The sequence below is a fragment of the Tinamus guttatus genome, unplaced genomic scaffold (assembly GCF_059628265.1).
Source record: "Tinamus guttatus ecotype Peru unplaced genomic scaffold, ASM5962826v1 Tinamus_guttatus_pri_ptg000307l, whole genome shotgun sequence".
In the NCBI taxonomy this organism is placed as follows: domain Eukaryota; kingdom Metazoa; phylum Chordata; class Aves; order Tinamiformes; family Tinamidae; genus Tinamus; species Tinamus guttatus.
Window position 1 is genome coordinate 4,149,753 of NW_028288841.1, and position 20,291 is coordinate 4,170,043.

A 20,291-nucleotide genomic window follows, 5' to 3' on the forward strand; every position below is an offset into this window, starting at 1 on the left:
AAGTGTCAGCGAGCAACCACTGACCACTTCTCAAAGCAGATAGCTTCAAAATAGGCTTAAATGCAGCTTTGGGGGGAAATATTCCAGCATGCATGTGTGCAAGGGACACAGTTGGAAGGGACTGCAGCAGCAGACATAGGTATATATGAGTTACAACTCTGCTGTGTTGCCAGCTGGCACGTTTTGCTCACATGATCAGGTCGAGGAAGGTTCTTGATGGTGTTTTAGTCATTTATCTAGCCATAAATTAGCTTATCAGTTCCCTGTTCTTATGCAGGCCTGGGCTATAGGGTTGCTGTGGTCTGTCTTATTCGCTCTTTCCTCCATAAAATACTTGTCTCTTGAGGAGTGAAATACAGTGCCCGAAAGCGGAACAAGCTCTGCTATTGCTGGGCAACTGCTGACGCTTGGGGGTATTAGATCTCAGGCCTTTTATACTTGCTAAAGGTCCAGAACAGGAATCAACACACACATTAGCTACTGAATACATTCCTTGGGACAGCTACTACTTTCACATTGCACTACAAAGCTTTCAAGACCCAACTTTTAATGCGTGCCTTAGAGGAAAGTGGTCCCCTGAACCTTAATGCTACTGATTTTAGCTTAGATGAGGTTTTCATAACTTTTAAGGGACCCAACTGGAGCAACTGTGCTGTTAACAGGAGGGAGTTAAGCTCTTACGGCACATGCAGGGATCTCAAATCCTGACGTGTTGGAGCCGTGCAGAAAGCCACACCGCAGCTGAGGCAGAGGCCCAGCTTTTGTTTAATTCAGAATCTGTGCCCGTAACCAGCTGTTCCTATTATTGAGACACAATAAAGGCAGAAATCCTCAAAAATCCCTTGCATTCAGAAATCCAAGTTGCTATGTTTTAACCTTTCTTTGGATCTTTCCAAACTCACAGACCCAAAGAATTCAAGGCTGCACATTCACGTGTATTTATACACTCTCTGCCCAAGAATGTGAAAAACATATTGCAAAAGTACTCATTTCTAAGCAGCTGTCCCCAGACTTGATGTCAGGGTAAGGCAGATCAATTATGGGACCACCAGCTCCAACAGACAACCCAGCTCCTGAAACCGCCTTCCCAAGGCTTCAGGGCCAGTCCCTGCCTGGGATTTGGCTTCATTCAGAACAAGCTTTTATTTTTGCCTGCTCATCTCAAAACTTTGACACTTACTTCTTTATATAGCCATCAAGCTGCATGCAGGCAAAAATGAGCATTTCTCAAAGCCCTAAACTTGAGCTTCTGTTTCCTCTTCCAAACAGCTGTATCTCTTGCAAGCCCATTTACATTTCTATCTTCCCAAAGAGAAGTTCCTCTTCTGCCATATGATATTTTCTTTTTAAGAGAAAATATCTCCTAATCCAGCTGGAATTAAAAGTCACAGGAGCCCTCTGGTCATCCCGTGTAGCCTCCTGCCATGACAAAGAATCACATTTTCCAATCATGTTGTAATTTATTGAGCTCAGTCTTGGGTTTTTACCCCTCGCCCTCCCTTGCTGGCAGGTTGCCGCTGAGCCTTACACCTCTGATGGTTTGAAACCTCTTCCAATTTCCTGCCTGAACGCATTCAGCGCCAGTTTATATCTATGTTGCTGTGCCAAAGTTTGAGCTTGAGTAACTGCTCGTCCTCCTTTAATGCACAGGGAGGGATCACATCTCTTCGATTTGCTGCAATGAACAAACCAAGCCATTCCAAGTCCTCCTCAGCAAAATAACCTTTCCACTGTCCCTGTTCCTATGCTTCCAGTTTGAATTATTCTTTCTTGAGCAAGATGTCAGGAAATTTTGCCAGTTTTCCTGATGAAGTTGTCTTATGCAAGGGTATTATAATACTTTTCAAATTACTATCTTCACCCTTGTGTTATAAACATATTTAGAAAGCACTTATGATGGTTATGTAAACACTTTGTAATCATGCACACTGATCAGCCATAACATAAGGCATACACTTTCAACTCAGCTCTTCAAGGAAATCTCTGGATAATTACCTATAAAAAAAATGGACCAATACTTTTTTTTTTCCCCCTGTTCATTAGTGGGCACTAAATGACAAACCATGACTTTCACTTGCCAAATAAAGCTGGACCAGCTGGCTCAGGCTCAAATCAATCCAGGAATTCAGGGAGACCTTGTAGGTTTGGCCTGGTTCTCCTTTAGGTTACAATTAACAAATATTTTAAGCTGTGCATTGAAGGGAGTGTCCAAATTCTGAAGCGACCTAGAGAAACTGCCAGAAACCGATGTCATGTTTGCTGGCCAATGTCCCCTCTGACATCCTGTAAATTGCTGCGCTGAGTGAGCTGTGAGCGCTGTCTCCCAAGGATATCGAGGTTTTAAGGCTCTCTTCCAAGCATAAGAGAATTGCATTCGCCTTTCAGGGGACTACTTACCTCCTCAGCTCATATGCTGCATAGAGATTTTAATAAAGTGGAATATTACAGAAAAACTTGTTTCACTTCATCTGTTTCATGTCAGAGAAATACAACAGCGAAGCACCAGAAGGTGGAGGAAAATTCACTGCCTGCAAATCTGTATTTTCACCCCAGCCTGACAGCAGTGTCCTCCGAGCAGATTAGACTGGGGCCCACCAGCTGCTTCACGGCAGCTGGAGGCTTCAGCAGCCGCTTTCGACGTGCGACTTGAAGAGGCTCCACATCACGTACGCACACTTGACTCATCGACCAGAAAGCCACATGTCTGTCTGCGATCTCGTACTGCTCCAGCGCCAGCAAGTTGCTGCAGAGACACCTCCTAACCGCGGAGCTCCGGGCCGCGGGAGGCGAACGGAGCTGCCCCTGCACCTCCCCGCGGTGCCGGGCTCCGTGGGGAACCTCCCAAGGCTGCAAACGCTGCAATCCTGGGGCTGGAGGAGACGGGCAGCGGTGCTGGGAGAACGTGGGCGGCAGCGATGCAGGAAAATGCAGAGTGCTGCATGGGGACAGCAAGGTCGGTGTGGCCCTTCCACCACGTGCAGGGGACTGACCTTGCTCCCCTCTCCCTAGCACTTTGTCTGCCATCCCCAAAGCTCCCAAAGGGCTCCTGGATGAGCTGGGCTGGAAGGATTTCAGTGCCTGCCTTAGGTGCTGTTTATGGTACCAGGCTGCTCTTCATCTCCATGGTGATTTCAGACAGGTCTGAAGCAGCAAATCTGCTAAAAAGACCCAGCAACGCAGAGAGAGGAGTGCAATTAGAAATCTGGTATTTGTTTCAAGGAGCACAGTGACCGATGAAAGAAACAGATGCTGGAGGAACCTAAAAATAGATTAACCTGGGTCACAAGACAGCAGTACCTACTGCTGGAGCTCACGGGCTTTTTTCTCCTGTGCATCCAGAACTCCCTGAAGGCACACACACTGTTTCTTAAAATACATCTGCAGCAAAGACATCTGGGGATCAAATAAACATCCGGTCTTCTGGAATATGTCACCACTCTGCTGAAAGATGGTTTCAATCACTGTACATGCCATACTGCACTCATCAGAGACCACATCTACCTGGTCAGGTGTAAGTGGTCACCAAACAGCTGTATTTTGACCCAAAGCTACATGGACTTACACATCTGGACACAAGGCGGTGAGGAGTGAAGGTCATGCCAGCGTGCAGACAGTCCCACCATGACGTGCCCTTGGAAATGCAACTGATTCATGTCCCCTCAGCAGAGGAGAAGCAGAGCTATGTCATGCCCATCTGTGCCTGGCCACATCGCTGTACCTTGAACCTCCAGGAAGGCTCTAAAGGAGCCTCCAGCATATGGAAGGTGACAGAAAGTGAGGCTGTCACCTAATTAGCATGGTCAGATGGCAACAAATGAAACATACGGTGCTGCGGAGCGTAAACCAAGCACAGAACAAGGCTTGTAAAGACAGGAGAAGACAAAACCCCCAACAACTGGATTTTCTCTAATCAGACAGATAGTATTTACAGCCTAGGGTGGTGCCAAAATATTTCAGGAAATGCCTGAGTCCTTCTGAATAAAACTCAAGAAAACACAATATTCAAAAGACAGTAACTACAACAATAAGAATGAAAGCTTTCCACCCTCTCCCAGCCTCCTTACACGGTTTGAAATGATTGCCATAGCAATTATCAAGGCTAACCTCATTTTGCAATCTCCTCCGCAAATTAAGTTCCGAGTTGAACATGTAAAAGATCAGCATAAAAACTAAGCGAATCGTGTAAACTGCAGAGAACAGAAATCAATGTGCTTTGCACACAGACAGCATGCTGAGGTCTAATCCATCCTATTAAATTCTTATACAGAGATATTTAAACTTCATCTGAGCGTTTCCTTCCAATAAGTGGCAGACATCATGCTTGAAGAAACAAACCCCCAAGTACTTGGTCCGTTTTTAGCGTGACCTACCAGCTTTGACTGTTTGTCCTGGTCTCACCATATGGGCATGAAGGTCCATGAGAGCAGAACGTGTCCAATAAACCCCCTGGACACACTGGAGTCCCACCATATTTTTTCCATGAAACAGTAGTAGATATGTCTGTATCGTATGCTCCCTTTTCTAACCACAGCAAGCTCCATCCTAAAAGTATTTGATTTGTTTTTCTCCTCTCAGTTGCAAATTACACCTACAGACACACAAAATCAGAAGTCCCCCAATGATCACATCTCCATTTTTCTGCCTAGCTGTGCACTCAGGCCATGTCTCCCTCTGAACATCCTCGTCGTGCACCTAGAAACAGAGCTGCATGCAGAAAGTGCTCGCAGCCCTCAGAGAAAACCAAGCCAAGCACTTCCAAGGAGCAGCTTAAAAACATCCCCTTTTTGCAGTAACTTTGTGTTTGTTTCTACCTGTTCAGGTTTGAGGCCTGGAGGCACCCACGCGTACTCTTCCAGGGCACAGCCGGAGTCGTCATCGGAGGTCGAATTCCTCTGGAAGTCAAACATGAGCTTGGTGACGGTCTTCTCCATCTCCAGAGGCATAACGGTCACGATGTGCTCTTCCTGGGAGCACTTACAGTGCAGGCAGATCTTCCTGCAGGTTCAGGAGGGGAAGAGAGAAGATCCCCAGGTGAGTTTCATTTAAAACCCTCAAAAGATAGAAAAAGTGATTTCTGACAGTCACTCAAACCAGCCTTCCATTACAGCAGCATTTTGCAGCACAGCACTTCCCTCTATCGCAAAGAGAAATGAAAGTCCCTCTTTGCTCTCACAACATTTGGCACTTGAGCTGAGTCAGACTATCAAATGTTTGGGGACACACAATTGCTTGTCCCTTTATTGTACTGAGAAGAACATTTCCAGGGGCCAACATATACCAAGGCCAAGTCCCTGCCTGGTGCCACCAGTGACTGAAGGGCAGGTGCCAGCTTTAGAGCAGCTGAGCATTTAGCCAATATATAAAATGGTGGATCGTCTGGGAAGCTTTGAATGACAAGCCCCTTTAGCATGCTGATAGCACACATTTGCTTATTAAAGTGGTATAAAATTGATTATAGTCTGAACACATAAAATTAAATTAAATTAGGGGAGGCTGCAGAGCCCACAGTCACACCATGAGGAGCTCCAAGGCGCCCTGCACGTTCGGCACGCGCCACAACTCAGCGGGGTCCCGGCGCCCAGCAGCTCCACAGGGTATGGCACGCATAATAAGAACGGCGAAAAGGGTGCAATTTAACAGATATTAACCTAATTCATTGCAATTGCTCTTTTTTTCTTTTTATATTTCTTTTAGGGGCCTGATCCTGCATTCTGCAGGTCAATGGGAGATTTTTTCATGGGCTCGCACCTAAACCATGCAGAGCAGCCTCACATATCAAGAGAGTCACTGGAGGAAATAACAGAGGAAAAAGTAGGAGAGAGAGTAAATCAGTCACCCAGGAAGCTGGAATTCAATCCAGTTTAGGTCAAAGGGAGCCTAGACCAACTGGCATCCCACCGTACACCTTAATTCTACTTTAAAGTAATCATGTAGGACTTGGATGCTGTTGACTTCCGAGGGATTAGATATGATGTCCCTTAGATAGCACAAGGCAGCATCAGGCTCACATCCTGCAAATCAACAAGTCAACACACAAAATGAGGGAAAAGTTACAGTTACAAGTTTCTCTACAAAGGCAAAACAAGAGGAAACCAGAGGACAGAAACAGTTAAACGTGAGGCGCTTTAATTTTCAGACACCTTTCCTTCTTTTCCACCATTGCGTAAAAAGCTAACTAAGCATACCCGCGCCAAGGTCCAGATTTGAGTCTAAATTTCCACTTGGCCATTACAGCACAAAAAATGCACTCTAGCAAAAGTCAAGAGGCTCCGTTAAGTCAAGCCAGGGAGATTTGCCAGATTTTCCCATTTCCTGCCTTTCATCAGATCTAAAATACACACAGACCCAAACGCGCCTCGAGCGTCTGGTTTGCGTCCAGTCGGAGAGTCTCAGCACCGGCTCTGGCTGTTACCTTAAAAAATAATCAAGGCACAATTTCATGCGAATACTTCAATTAATCAGCTACCGCGGAAAGGTTCTCCGCCTCGGCAGAACTGTTGCCTTCTTGGCTGTTTCCATCTCATTTCACGATATGATTAGACGCAGCTCAATATGCAACAAAATGTAAAGAATAATTAATATCTTCAGAGCTCAAGATTCAGCTTTGGAGACCTAGGCCATTACTCTGACAGAGTTTAGTGCTTCTTTGCCAAATTTAATTTGCAGGGTATCAATCACCAGCTTCAAAGAGAGACAGCCCCCTGATCCAAGCTCAGAGATCTAATAGAAGAAATTTGCACTCTCAGGTGGCAAAATAGAGCAAACAGCAAAGTGAAAGCACCAGAGCGAAGGCAGATCTCCATCTAATTGGACTCCTGGCTGCATTTTGCAACAGGCAACCCACTAGGAGCCCAAAATGACCCTCGTGCATGATGGCAATGGCTTTTGCACACCCAGTGCATCGCAGACATTGCCACCACTCTGCAAACCAGTGACTCCTGCCAGCCACCTGAGCTGTCCACAAGCACTTTAACATGAAAAAAAATAAAAATAAAAAAATTTCTCCACATCTCCCTCCTCCTCCCAGACCAGGACAACGTGCTTTGCAATAGCTTTTGTACCTTTAAAAACTGAGCATGGAGCTTCTGCCACCTCCCTGGGCAGAGGGTACAAACTTGAAAATCTTGCCCTTGAGATATTGATTCTGCTCCTTTCCTCCCATTAAAAGCAAAAGATTAACAGTTTTAATTACAAGTATTTTATTTACATTAGGATATGTTGTTTCATGGGAACGATACACCATGTCCTAGGAGTATATTTCAACTACTATGATATGGTTTCCATGACTTCTTTGCATAGGTCTCACTTATTCAACTTTATTTTATCGTCTTCCAGCTCAACGTAATTAAAAATAATTCCCTGTGGCACAAATTTAATATAAAAATGTACATTTCACATGTGAGATGAAATTGAAAAAGCAATATCACCAATTGCACTCAATAGCAGAACCGCTTTGAGGATGCAAGCTTGATAAACGTGTCAGTACCGAACCGAGCACCAGGATGACCAGAACATCAACGTGGTACTGATGTGCAGAGCCAACACATTGGAGGGAGCGCAAGGTCCGCTCTGAACAGCATGGAGAAGGGAGTTGACGGCAGAGACAAGGCTATTTATTCATTGATGCACACAAGGGAAGAGCGTCAGAGCCTGGAGCAGCTCAGCGCTCCCCGGCAGTGTGTCAAATACCTTACCATATAAAGGATGTCCCAGTTCAGGTAGAGATACACGTCCTGTGAAGGGATAAATCTATTAACTTCATTCTATCCAGACGCGACTAAACAACACTGAAGCTTTGTTAACAGAGACTCTTGCTTCCAAAGTGCTGGGCAGCCCCGAGCTATCCATCACGATCAGATGAACCTGATGCTAATTGAGAAAAGAGTAAGGAAGTTTTTGAACCAGAAGGAAATAAGGCCAATCGCTCAGTGCCTCTCTGGAAATCTCATCTTCATTCCAAAGTCACTCCTTGCCACATTAACAGTAGGAGTCATGCTCTACCTCTATATGCTAGTCCCAGAGAAAGCAAGAAGGGTCTGCAAACTCAACCCAGGAAGGTCCTTGGCAACTACTGTCCTGAGGTCCTGAACAACTATTGGACCTAGAAATCAGAGAGGCCACTGGGTTAGGAGCATTTTGGTGCTGTTCTTAAAGCCTAGGAATATCCTGGAGTTTCACTTGTCTCCAGAAGCTGAAGATGGAAGATACTCAGGAACATGTGTTTTCTCAATAAGATGAGGAGAACTGACAGCATTTCAGGTGTGGAAAGTAGAGAGAAGTGATTGAAAAACAGTAGTGGCTTGTGGACAGAGGGAAAGGACTGGCTACGTTGCTTCTGGAGGCCTCAGCTACAGAACATCCTTGGTATTTCTCTTCTGTAAGGAGCTGCACACTTGTTTGCCCTGCAGCAGGGCCAGAAAGGAGGGAAGTAAATAGGGAGAAAATAACATTTCCTGCTTTGAGATTTAGCTGGAAACAAGCCTGTCTTGAATTGACTTCACATGGTACAAAGAAGTAATGGCTAGAAAACAGATTGCAAAATAAAATACATCTATCTTGTAACTTCATCAGATGAAGTGCTGACCTCAAGTAGAACAGATTTTTCAAAGTCTGCTTTATGCAGTGCTCTTGGCATGATGGCTGGGGCATTCCACCGAGGAGGAACTAACCCCTGCTCCCAGTTACATCCCCACCCATCCGCTGGCGGTGAGGGAAGCGAGCAGAACCGGATCCATCATCCCTCGCAGCCCTCAGCAAAGCAAAACCAATCCCTTTCTTTGCAAACAAGCACAAAGCGGGGGATCTGAAGCAAATGGGGGCAAACATATCCAGCAGAGAACATGGTTCTCAAGGCCCTTCTAGCTTGGGATTCAGAAGCACGTTTCTAGCCTCGGTATGCAAAGACCAACATGAAGCCAATTGACCTGCAGCCTCCGTGGGACAAGGAAATCTCTTGTTGTGCACAGTGCTTAGCACAGCACAACCTCTGCCATCGCTGGTGTCCCTCAGCAGTCCTTTCATAACAGCAACAGCACTAACAATAAGTTAAACTATGTGGAAAACACTGGTGCTATCCAAGCACAGAGAGAGCCACGAGCATGCCCAGGGCTCCCGGAGGAGAGGCGAGGGCTGTCTGCGGCAAAGCACTTGCAAGAAGGTTGAGCAGGGAAGGCATGGTTGTAGCTAAGACACACAGGGTTATAGCTATGCTGGCCAAGTGTCCCCCGAGAATGGCAGTGGACTAAGGGGCCTCGTCCCGACAGCAGCAAGAAGCTCTGTGGGGCAAACCCTGGATCGGGATGGCGACACAAGCCGCCGGCCTTACGGTGTTGCGAAGCCGGCTACTTGCGGTGCGTTTGATTTGCGTGTGCATATCAGGTAACGCCTCAGAAACTCCTCAAAAAGCAACCCTCTGCCATTCAGCTCAGGGGTGATGTGCAGAACTCATGGCTATTCTCTGTTGGCTTGACACATACACATGTATCTTCCAGGATTGCACCACCCTTTTGATTGCAATGAGACTTTTCGGTCAATCGACAGTCACTAAATCACAAGACTCCTTTGGACATAGGAGAGGCGAGGATTTGACACTTTTGACCCGCGAGCCTCTGGACCTGGGCTTCTTAATGTCTCCTCCCCTGATTCGAGGGCTAAGGAGGCATCCTCACATCCTCAAGGAGCTCCAGTTACACAGATCCAGTTCTCCTGACCCCACAGGCAAACACTGATCTAAAATGACATATTAACAGTCATTTACTTCTTTTTTTCGGGCTAGTCCTGCATCTGGAGATGACTGAGGAGAAACCTAAGGAGCCAACACAAGGAAGGCAGCATGGGGCTGTGCAATGTGCTCGAAGAAAGGCCATCATAGAGCTTCCCACAGGCACATTTCATGCAGCAACACTGCTCCTCCATAGCCTGCTGTGACCAAAGGCCCAGTGACTGCCAGGAGGATGGTAGTAGCCATAACAGTAGCCACTGTGCATTGGGACCCTGGCCCCGACCAGAGCGTGAGATTACCAATGTGCAACCTGTGGGCTAACATGGCAACTGGATTCAGGCCTCTATCTGGCTACTTTTCCACCGAGGGTCAGGTATGACAGGGACCGTCCCCCAGACCTCCCCTGAACTACGTTTGCTCTTTGGTTTCTCCATCATCTCCCTAAACATCAGCCCTGTCGGAGAGTTGTGCTCACAGCAGGTGAGCTCCAGAGTCAGGTGCTCCATGAGGGACCCTACTCCTTGGTGTCCATCTCCAGAGGAACTGCCCTGGATGCTGTTTCTCCAGGGCTTGGCAAAGCTCACTGACACAGAGCAAAAGCTACTGAGACATTTTTAAGCAGTCACCTAATGTCTGTCTGAGTTTAAAGTGACAGACTGAGGGAGGAGCTGCCAACTTCGAACCAGACACAAGAGCCGAAGTTCTGCCTCCTTCTCCAACTTCCCTGAAACTGTATTTGAACCAAATGCTCACAGTATACCCAAAGCCACTGCTCAGAGAGGCCCAGGGTGACCAAAGACCTCACCTACAAAGCTGCATCTCTCAGCACAAAGCATTTCTGCAGCTTCATGGCTCTTCCATGGATCCATTTCAGCAGGAGAAACTATCAGCAGGAACGAATTGCAAAGACTTTGTGCTACCTGGGTTTAAAAGGAAGCTTAGTTAAAGCTTTCATCTCCAAAACGAGAGTGTAAGAGGATAAAGGAGTTGAACTAGACACACACACTTAACAAAGCAACAGTTCAAAGTCGGAGCAGAAGGTGCCCTTGGGGGCTTGCAACGGCTGCTGAGGAGGGCAATGTTCACTTGACCCAAGATATTTTGGGAACAGTAGGCTTAAAAGAGAGAACTGCTGCAGTAGAAACAGCAGGCAGGAAAGTAATTCCAGCAAACTTGGAAGAGCAAAATAAACCATCGGCCCAATTACTCATGGTGCAAAATCCCACTAATTTCAGCAGTAACAGCAGAACTTGCACATCTCAGGAAAGGTTTGCAATAGGCTGGTAACCAAATGAAGCAATGGAAGAGGAACAAACCAGACTCCCCTCCATCTTCTCCATCTGCCTGATTTGCTGAGAGGCAAGTCAGTTTTTCAGTGCTGCATTACTGTAATTCCCTCTGACCCTCACAGTGCCAACAACAGCAATTGTTAAGGCATTCAAGGCTGTGTTGAAGCTTTTATTACAACGTCCTTTTCTGAGTGTTAAGAGCTCCTGGAAAAATTCTCCTCTCTGGCTGAAGTTGTCCATGCTTGGTCTCAGACTGGAGATTAATTTTACTTTTTGAGACTCAGGGGAAAAAAAAAAAAAAAAACACTTTACTAGTGCAAGATTTATTCTTGCTTAATTATGGAAAAATAAAACCTCAAAAGCCAAAGCCCAGTATTGCCGGTTTCTCCCAAATTTGAACAAAAACAGTCTCAGAGGACTTTCCGATTGGTCTGCCTTCACGATGAATTAGGACCATTCATTCGGTAAGCGGGTGGAACATCTGCCCATGGGTGCCCACAGCTCTGTCCCCAGGTCACTGCTTCCCTGTGGCATGGACTACAGCAGCTGTCTCCAGTGGTGCTGTCTGTGGTCTTTGGGACCATGTGATAGGTAAGAACAGTCATCAGAGCACAAAGCTGTGCTCCTCTGAGGCACGACTAAGGAATTTGGGCAAAAGAAGGCATGAAAAACCCAGATCCACAGTGGAGGCTCCGTTTGTGCCATCTTTGTGCCTGTGCTCTCTCTCTTTGGCAGGTTAGACACCAGGACTGCAGTCCAAAACTGTGGCCGGATCTCTCAGAACCCAGTAAAGGATGAACTTAAACCACAACCCTTCTGTTAGAATCAAGTGTCACCCTGAAGCTGTTTCGAACCAGAGGAGCTGGGGCTGCTTCCCAGGTGGGCTCCTGACCCCAGCTGCCGGCAGAGAGGCCCAGCATGCAGAAATGCGCTCCTAATCCGAACCAAACCCGCTCTCATGAGATAAAACCTCTGACCCTAACCATGAAACTTCACATGTATAAAGATGAAACATTCAAGCTAAGAAATATTAATAACCAGAGAGATCTCAGAAGAACCTCCTACTCGGAGTTCTCAAGATATTTTGTAAAAGATGCAGTATTTATTTCATTTTACAGGTAATACAGGGGTAGGCAAAGTGCCAACTCAAATTGCCAACTCAATCTTACCACCTCTCTGAAAATATTTACCTTTTTTTTTCTATTCCTTAAAAGTCCAGCTCTTGGAATTCTGGAAATGATAACAACCATTTATCTTTTCCCCTACTTGCAAAGAAGAAATGGAAACTCTTAGTCTCCAAGCTGAAGAAATGAGAAAGCTAAATAACATCAACAACCCCAACGCTAGAAGTCAAGCCAAGTTCAAGTCAACCTCCAGACTTTGAAAGGAAGAGGAAGCCATGGAAAGGGCTGACCTAGGAGGTCCAGATTAGCCAGTCACCATTTCCAGAGGGCTGATGAGGCAGGATGAGATAACAGCAGCAGCACTATCCTTCTTTTAATGCAGCAGCATGTTCTACCCAAGAGCGCTCGCAGTTGTTGACATGGGCATGTGCTGCAAAAAGCCTGATCAATGCCACAAGTTGTCTTCCACAATTTGCAATTCTACCATTCAGGGGCTGTGCAGCCTAACAAGACAGGGAGCTGTATCTCAGGAGGTTTCTTTCTACTGCAGAACTGAAGGAAGAAACCTGACTCCAAATCTCTGATTCTACCAAATTTAGACTCGGGCTCTGGATCTACCATCAGTACTCAATGAGCCCAGCAGAAACCCGGGTCCACTCAGCACAAGGGTCTCCATAGTCCTGCAAAGTTTTCACAACACTCGTCTTTTCCTAAACAGCCTTTATCTCCCTGTCCCTCTCTTTCTACCCACCATGTTGTAGCTCCCGTAGCTCAGCTTTTCAGCAGTGGTCTTTTGAGAAATCTTCTTGAGCAGAGTGGTTGCGCTGTGATTTGCCCTGGGGCTGTACATGCTATTTACAGTGACTTCAGCAGTTTGGATTTGCAGTGTGATAGGCAAAAACCACGGGAAGCAGTAAATGCGTTTCAATTTGAGCACATCCCGGGCCTTCCATCCTAAAGGGAAAGAAAAATCCAGCTGACAGGCGAAATGCTCAGAAGTGGGATGAGCAGCCCGACACTGCGAGTCTTCTAAATATTACCATTATTTCCGAAGTTGAGGCTTAGGCAGCGACCCCTGAGACAGGCAATACCGAGGCATTTGTGAAAGCAATCACCACCAGACTGGCTAAGCCCCAGCACGCCTGCCAACAGCAAGCGCACACGACCGGTCCGTTTTGTTAAGCAGAATCCAGACGGTATAAAACAAACGACGGGAGAGGATTAAAATACGACGCCAAATATAATCTCGTTAGCTGCAGATAGCTTAGCTTTACAAACCTCTGCCACAGCCTCTAGTCAGCACCCTCAGAGAAGCAACGCGCTGACGTGAGACACGCGAGCGCTCCCGCAGCAGGTCGAATAATTGCTGAATAAATATAAGTCAGATAAGTTACAAGATAACAGAGCTAAAACTAAAAGGACGACACTACATCTGCTGTGAATAATCATTTTGGCATTATTCTGCCCAGTGCTAATCCCCAATGGTTTGAAAAGATTCAGTCGCTGTTTAGCAACACCGAGGAATCACAACTGCAAAACAAAGAGTAACTGGATTAAAATCTTTCCATGGTCACAGGTCACGTTTGCGTCGCATTTGCTTAAAATGATACTGCAAGTAATATAAAAGGAGGAAATTTGACTCTAAAAGATTTCATTGAAAAAAATGCAATCCCTTCTAAGCCCCCTGCTTTCAGTTCTAGATTAATTTATAGCTAGGCATGCTAGCATTAAAAAGAAGGATCTAGTAAGATTATTACTTTAAAACTCTCTATCTTTGGGAATCCAAAAGCAACACAATAAACATCGGAGCAGTAATATCATCCACCAGAATGCCAGCCTGCACGCAGCTTGCTCAGAAAATGCCCCTGAATCCAGCCTTCTTGAGGCTGCATTCACCCAAGCAAAAAATTAATGTCGAGAGATGAGGATTTTTTAATTATTATTTAAAACCAGCTGAGCCCTTCCTGATTATTATTAAAAAAAGAGAAAAATTCATTCATGTAGCACCAGCCTTTCTCTCTGATCCCCTGCAGCTGCAAACATGCAATTTACCAATTAACCTTTTACATTGGTAAACAACGAAGACAGCAAAGGCTGCAGGAGAGACAGCCCCTCCAAAGGTCACTAGTAACGAACGGTATATTGAGCAAAGTTACCACGCAGCTACATGCATGCACAAAAACACTGCGTATTCCTCCTCCTCCTCCCTTTTTACCTTCTTTTTCCCCTAAAAACACAGGGTGACTTGTAAGCAGCGGACAAAAGGCAGCTTCTTACCTATTCTCGACGAGGAGGGGTGGAAAAATCCACGGGGATGCTCTGCCACGCTAGTTTTGACAGTTTACTTTCCGCTGGGGGGCTGCTCCCAAGAGCAGCGAAAGCGCCGCAGTGCAATAAAGCATCCTGTATCCTCCGCGGCGGCGGCGGGCACGCGCGCCCGGGGCTCGCGGCGCGCTTTTGTCCGAGCCCTTCACGAGCGGCACGCGTTGCACATCGCCCGCGTCGCTGGAAAACCTGCTGCGGGCGCCTCCTGCCCCGCACACCTCCTTCAAGAATTACGCTCCCAACGCTGCCTGGCTCCGCATCCCGGGTGTCCCCGTCGTCCGAGCGGCCTCCCGTCGCGGTGCCGCGCTGCTCTGCGCTGGGACGTCCAGCCGTGGCGTGCGGGAGGCGGCGCGGGACGCGCGCGCCGCGGGGCTCCGCTGTTGCATTGCTCGCCTCTGCTGCATGCTAATGAGCGGTGGCGTCAGCCGGCGCCGCTGCCCGCACCCGCACAGCGCCCGCCGCCCCCCGCGCTGCCCTGCGCGGAGAGCGGCCCGCTCGGAGGAATCAACGAGCCCCGCGCGGCCGCCAAGGGGGAAGAAGGAAAAACACCCCCTCGCTGGCCGGCGTTGGGGCGTTTGAAACGCCTGGCGCTGCGCCAAGCGGCCCAAAGATGCTAATTATCCTCCTCGAACCATCATCGCCTTCGCTGCTGACCCCATGTCGACTCACTGCCACGCTCCTCGCGCCACTAAAGCGACCAGCCCTTCTGGCTCTGAACCCCCATATTGTTTTTCTCCCAGCTTCCCATGCCCCCTTAATTATTTTCTGCAGTCATTTGCTGCGATTCCCCACTGGTGTTTAGACACAGCCTGTTTGCACACCAGCAGGGCTAAATATTTGGGGGAACACAGATTATTAGTGTGGCATTTTGGCTGCTGCATATTTTAATACTTTTCCTTTCCTTTGGCCTCGAGAGATGCACGGGCCTCACCTTTTACATACATCTCAGGTAACTATCGCAAACGCAAGGACTCTGCTAGCTTAATAGGGCAGCTAAATCTTCCTTCCCCAGTGCTTCCCTCCCCGCATTAAGGAAAAGAAAATACACGCAATGAGCTATACTGCCAAATCCCTTTTGATGCTCTTAAAGCTCGTTACTTTGGAATCAGGGGCTCGCACATGAATCCGACTCAAGTTAAGTGTTGGGGGAAATGTATTGCTTAGCTTTTACATCTGTGGAATGAAATTTAAAAAAAATAGTTTTGGGGGGGCTCGGAGAAATACAGAAGGCAAATAAAGCCTGCCTGATGCGTATCGTTTCCGTAAGGCGCTCATGACTTCGGGGGCCTAGCTCAGGATTGCTGAGCCCTTGGGTTTGGCAATATATTAAATATGTTTACAGAACACAGAAGGATGCAGAAAATACAGCTGTGAGTCCTTCTGCAGTTTCAAATGCCTTAGATAATGGTTTTTATTAAGGATCATAAATTAGGTTTCATTATATGGAATTGCACTCAAAATATCAAGGGCGAAATCTTCAGCTGGGATAAATCAGCCCAGCTTCTTATCAGGGCTGCCCCGACTTACCCCACCCAAGAACGCACAAGCCAAGAAAAAATGCAGAGACCTCCTCTGACACGGCATTAGATGGCCAAAATACTCATGGCCATTAACATATACTTAAGCATTTACAGTTTTTGCTTTTTTTTAGATTAAAACTGCAGCAGTGAGTTCAAGAGTCAAGTAGCGACTTGCTGCATCTGGCCAAGTCAACCTTCTGGCAGCTCCAAAGTTTTGGGGATGGCAGCTCAAAGAAGGGTTTTCTGATGGCCCATCCAAGCCATGGGAACCAATCTGATGTTGCTAGCTTTTGTGCTCCTTGTGTTTTCCCCAAGGATGCAGCAGCAGCCCCACTTTTCTGATGGAAAGATGCAGATTTGAGGAGGTCCCTTTCAACGTCCTCCAGTTCCACAAATTATCAGCATTTATGTGGGGAAAAGCTTCCCTGACCCTTCAACCTCCTCAACTGGCACGTTTTGTCCCTTCTGCCTTGCCTTGGTGCATCGGGCAGGCTGTCAACGCGGCTCTGCACGGCTAGCGTGCCAAGGCCCTGAGATGACGTCTTTCCCTCTTAAATTCAGAACACGTTAATTAAAATACAAAGGAAATGAGACAAAACGGATCCCGGCAAAAGCAAAAAGAGAAGCCCACTAACAAAATGATAATGTAGAGCAGAAACTCTGCAGAGCAGAAATTACCCGTGTCTACTCTAGCAATCTTCTCTGGAAGGGTATTGCTAAAACCACACGGTAGCAAATTAAGGGCTTCAACTGAGACAAAAAATGTGCACTGTTCAAAATGGCAGGTCCTGCAGGCACTAATTTTCACTGAATAAGAGTAAAATGAGTGACTTTACCTGCATTAACCTTCAAGGAGCAAAGGCCCTTAGCTAGGATCACTTGGGAGCAGAGGGTTCATTAGTGCCTCAAGTGCCACTTGAGCAGAACTGCCAGCCAGCCACGCATGGAGGAGAGGCTAGCAGGGGAAGACCTGATGTTTCCAACACATTTCTCATCCAATGTTGTCCAGGCAATCCAGTCCACAGTAGTTGTCATCACCAGGTTCCAGTCTTGCCTGCTCCTCATGCAATGGGGGAGCCTACAGGAAAGATGAGTCCCCATGGACTATTTTCTTTGCTACCTAGGCTGAGCTGTTTCTACCCAAGAATGGACTGATACCCAAAATTGCAAACTTTTAAATATTAAGTTGATGCACAAAGGTGAAATGTAGGTGAGCATCACAAGCTCTGGTCACTCACAGTAAAATCAGTGCTTGTAACATCTCTGCTGCATGACCACCTGCCTACAGAAGAGCTCTGTGTCTCAGGACAGCACATACAGTCATCGTCGCTCCTGGCAGACATTCTGCTCTGGTACTTGCAAGCCTAAGTATCTTCAAGAGTCAAGGAACAGGCTATTCTGAGCCTAGGAATCAGATTAGGAGATTCTGCTTTTGGACACCAGACTGTTTTAGGAAGGTGGAAATGAAACTTCCTGTTCCAACAAGCGCTGGAGGGTTGGCACATGCTCTGCGCTCCTGCTACCTACTCCAACGCTTGCAGAAAGGTCATGTGTTGGAGAACGTCCAGCAGACACACAGCACTGCCAGGCAGATCCTGCGCATGATGCAGCTGAGACGGGCGGTTCATTCAGAAGCAAGGTGAGGCCCAAGCCAATGGAGACCTTGAAAGGTCTTTTCAAAGACTTTCCCAGATACAGGGATGGACATTGACAATTGCTGGCAATGAAGTAAACGTTCTGTGCAATGAGAGGTAAAGTCTGAGCTATTCAAGTAGAAAAAGAAAGATGAATTTCATCAAAAGCAGGGAGCTGCTCAGGTCTAGAAGAGAGGCAGGACCACCTCTGCTTGCAAACCTAACCAGCTCCTTTTGCCCTTTGCCGCTAGTTTTGATGACAGAGACCTGATCTCAGTGGACTTCAAGCTTTCTGCCATTTTCACAAATCCATCCCTAAAGCTGATTTGACAAAAGCATCCCTATGAAAGCCTGCATTTCATAAGTAGCACCGCTATCACCTGGCACATCAACCGGCTGCCAAGCAACAGGGCTTCGCATGACACTGTTTATTCCCTCGACCACAAGGAGCTACAAGGAAGCCACCACAGCGGCTGCCTGTCATCCTCAAGGTCACCAGGCGCCTACACCTGATGAATGTCAGATCAAGTCGCCATCCTGAATTATTTAGCAGGCACCTGCTACTGCAGCCGGCAGCGCTTGCTGCATCCGCAATGCCCTGTGACAGCCCTGGGCTACCCCGCATGCCCACCAGGTTCCAACCTATCCAACACCCCGTCTGTGCAGCTACAGGCGGCCAGGACACCCCGAGATCGCCGAGCAGCAGCTTTCCCCGTCCCCAGTACAGCCTCTGCTTGCTCCCAGCACGCAGCCAGGCCCCAGCACACACAGCAGATTACTTTCCCAGCGTTGCTTTTGCCCACAGAAATGCAGAGTTGGTTATGTACAGTATTCTTCCCCCCTATGTTCCCACACTTGTCCCTGTAATTTGCAGAGAAATCTCTGCTCTGGGAGCCAGTTGCTCCCAGCAAGCTGGGATCAGCGGGAGAGGTTCCCAGGCAGTACCGCAATGTTTCTCCATGTTTCTCCCGATGCCACAGTGAGGGACTTACACTTGGGGGTCAGGCGTTTCTCTCCTGCAGCAGGAATCCTGTCCGGGCAGGGGACTCCGGACAAGCGAAGCCCTCCCAGGTTCCTGACGGATTCCTTCTTCAAAGTCCTACATGGGGGTGTCTCGTCTCAAAGAAACTGCAAGCAAAAACGGGTTGCAGAGGGAGGGAAGGGACAAGGTGTCCAAGACTTGGACTTGCAACTTTTCCCCAGGACTGTCGCTGGTGCCTCCACATGGTTAATGTCTGAGACTGTGCGAGACAGACACGTTTCTCCTGCTGCTGCTGCTGCTGTGTTTGACGCGAGTTATTTTTAGCAGAGACGTGGGTCAGGATCCATGCTGTCAGCCTCCAAGGAGGAATTTGGTTTTTAAAACCCTTGAGGCCCCCAGCAGATGACACAGGAGGGGAGTTAAAACCCAGAAGCACGGCAGCCGATTTCTTCATCTTTTCAGAAACAGTTACCTACATTTCCTAACAGCACATCCAGCACAACTGGGCTGAGAGACTTCGTCTTCCCCGTGCCTGGGCAGCTCATCACCGTGGTCTGGTGCTTGAAGGCACTTGCGTGGTTCAATGGTCTAATTTTGGAGCTACTGACTCTGGTTCTCCATGGTCCATCGTGGAAAGCTGCTCAACAAAACCCTCTGAAAATCCAAGCTCCGCTTGGGAACCCTGCCTAGCACTGAAGCTACCCAGCAAGAATTTCTCCCTGTGTTGGGAACAGCTTAGCAATGCTGGGGATGAGCATTTGGACAGATGATTCTCTAAGCTGTCTTGAGTACAAGGTTTTTTTGGCTGGTCATTTGCCATTTCTGCATCCTTTCCGCACAGCTCCAAAGGCTGTGCAGCATAAGGGCACCATATGATCCCGCAAGCGCCGTGAAGACGTATCCTGTTCTGGCTGAGGGCTCCACACAAGGAAGCGGCTCCGAGCGCTCCAGGAGAGATCTGACATCCTTCACCAGTCTTGATTTAAGGAGACGCAGGAGTGCTCGATGCACCGCGGCTGACAGGGCCTCTGCCAAAGGTGCTTCAAGTGTGGATACACAGATGGAAAGGTGCCCTAGGCCGGTTACCGCACGGATATGCGAGGACCGGGGCTTGTCCAGGCGTGTAAATGCAGAGTGCAATTTAGGAAAAATATTTAATTTTTGCAAAGCATGACCAGCTTGCACCCTGCAGCCCCAAGACACTCTTGCAACCCAGCGCAAGCACCCGCAGGCCTGAATACACAAAATGTCACAAAATGTCACCGGATGGTGCTGAGCGCCTGTCAAAGTACAGGCTAAGCCACTGCCTTTGTGGGTACCTACAGTGCCCGCCCTGCTGTGCTGCTGTCAGCCGGCATCATCCTGCAGCTGCAAATACAAGTTGCCTCCGCTCCAGAAACCACCGAGGCATCACTTGACCCCACCAACGTGCAAATCCCTGCTCCAGCCAAGGAACAGGCTGGAGTCCTGCCCACTTCCCAGCCCCACAAATGCCCCAGCTCACCTGCAAAGGAAGACATCAGGGAAGAACTATTGGAAGCTGAACTTGTCCTTAACCCACTGCGTTACCAGCAGCTCGAAAGAGTCATCTCTAGCCCCATACACTGCTGTGACACAGTGCAGCGAGTCACAGACTGAATTTCAATCAGCTATAGTATCTCCCTCTTTTTTTTTCTTTTTAATCACCTTAATGCAA

At 47.7% G+C, this 20,291-nt stretch overlaps 1 protein-coding gene across 2 annotated transcripts in view; it reads right to left on the reverse strand.

Annotated features, from left to right (window-relative positions):
• PRICKLE2 (prickle planar cell polarity protein 2) overlaps window positions 1-20,291 on the reverse strand; it is a 92,917-nt gene that overhangs the window by 21,654 nt on the left and 50,972 nt on the right. Inside the window, exons 1-2 of one of the 2 annotated variants that reach the window (XM_088528274.1) lie at window positions 14,412-14,545; window positions 4,812-4,995 (exon numbers count right to left, since the gene is read on the reverse strand). In XM_088528274.1, coding sequence (XP_088384400.1) covers window positions 4,812-4,943 — 132 coding nt within the window. In that variant the 5' untranslated portion in view covers window positions 4,944-4,995; window positions 14,412-14,545. Of the gene's footprint in view, window positions 1-4,811; window positions 4,996-14,411; window positions 14,546-20,291 lie in introns of those variants that run through there. The other variant, XM_088528273.1, reaches the window with a different exon arrangement.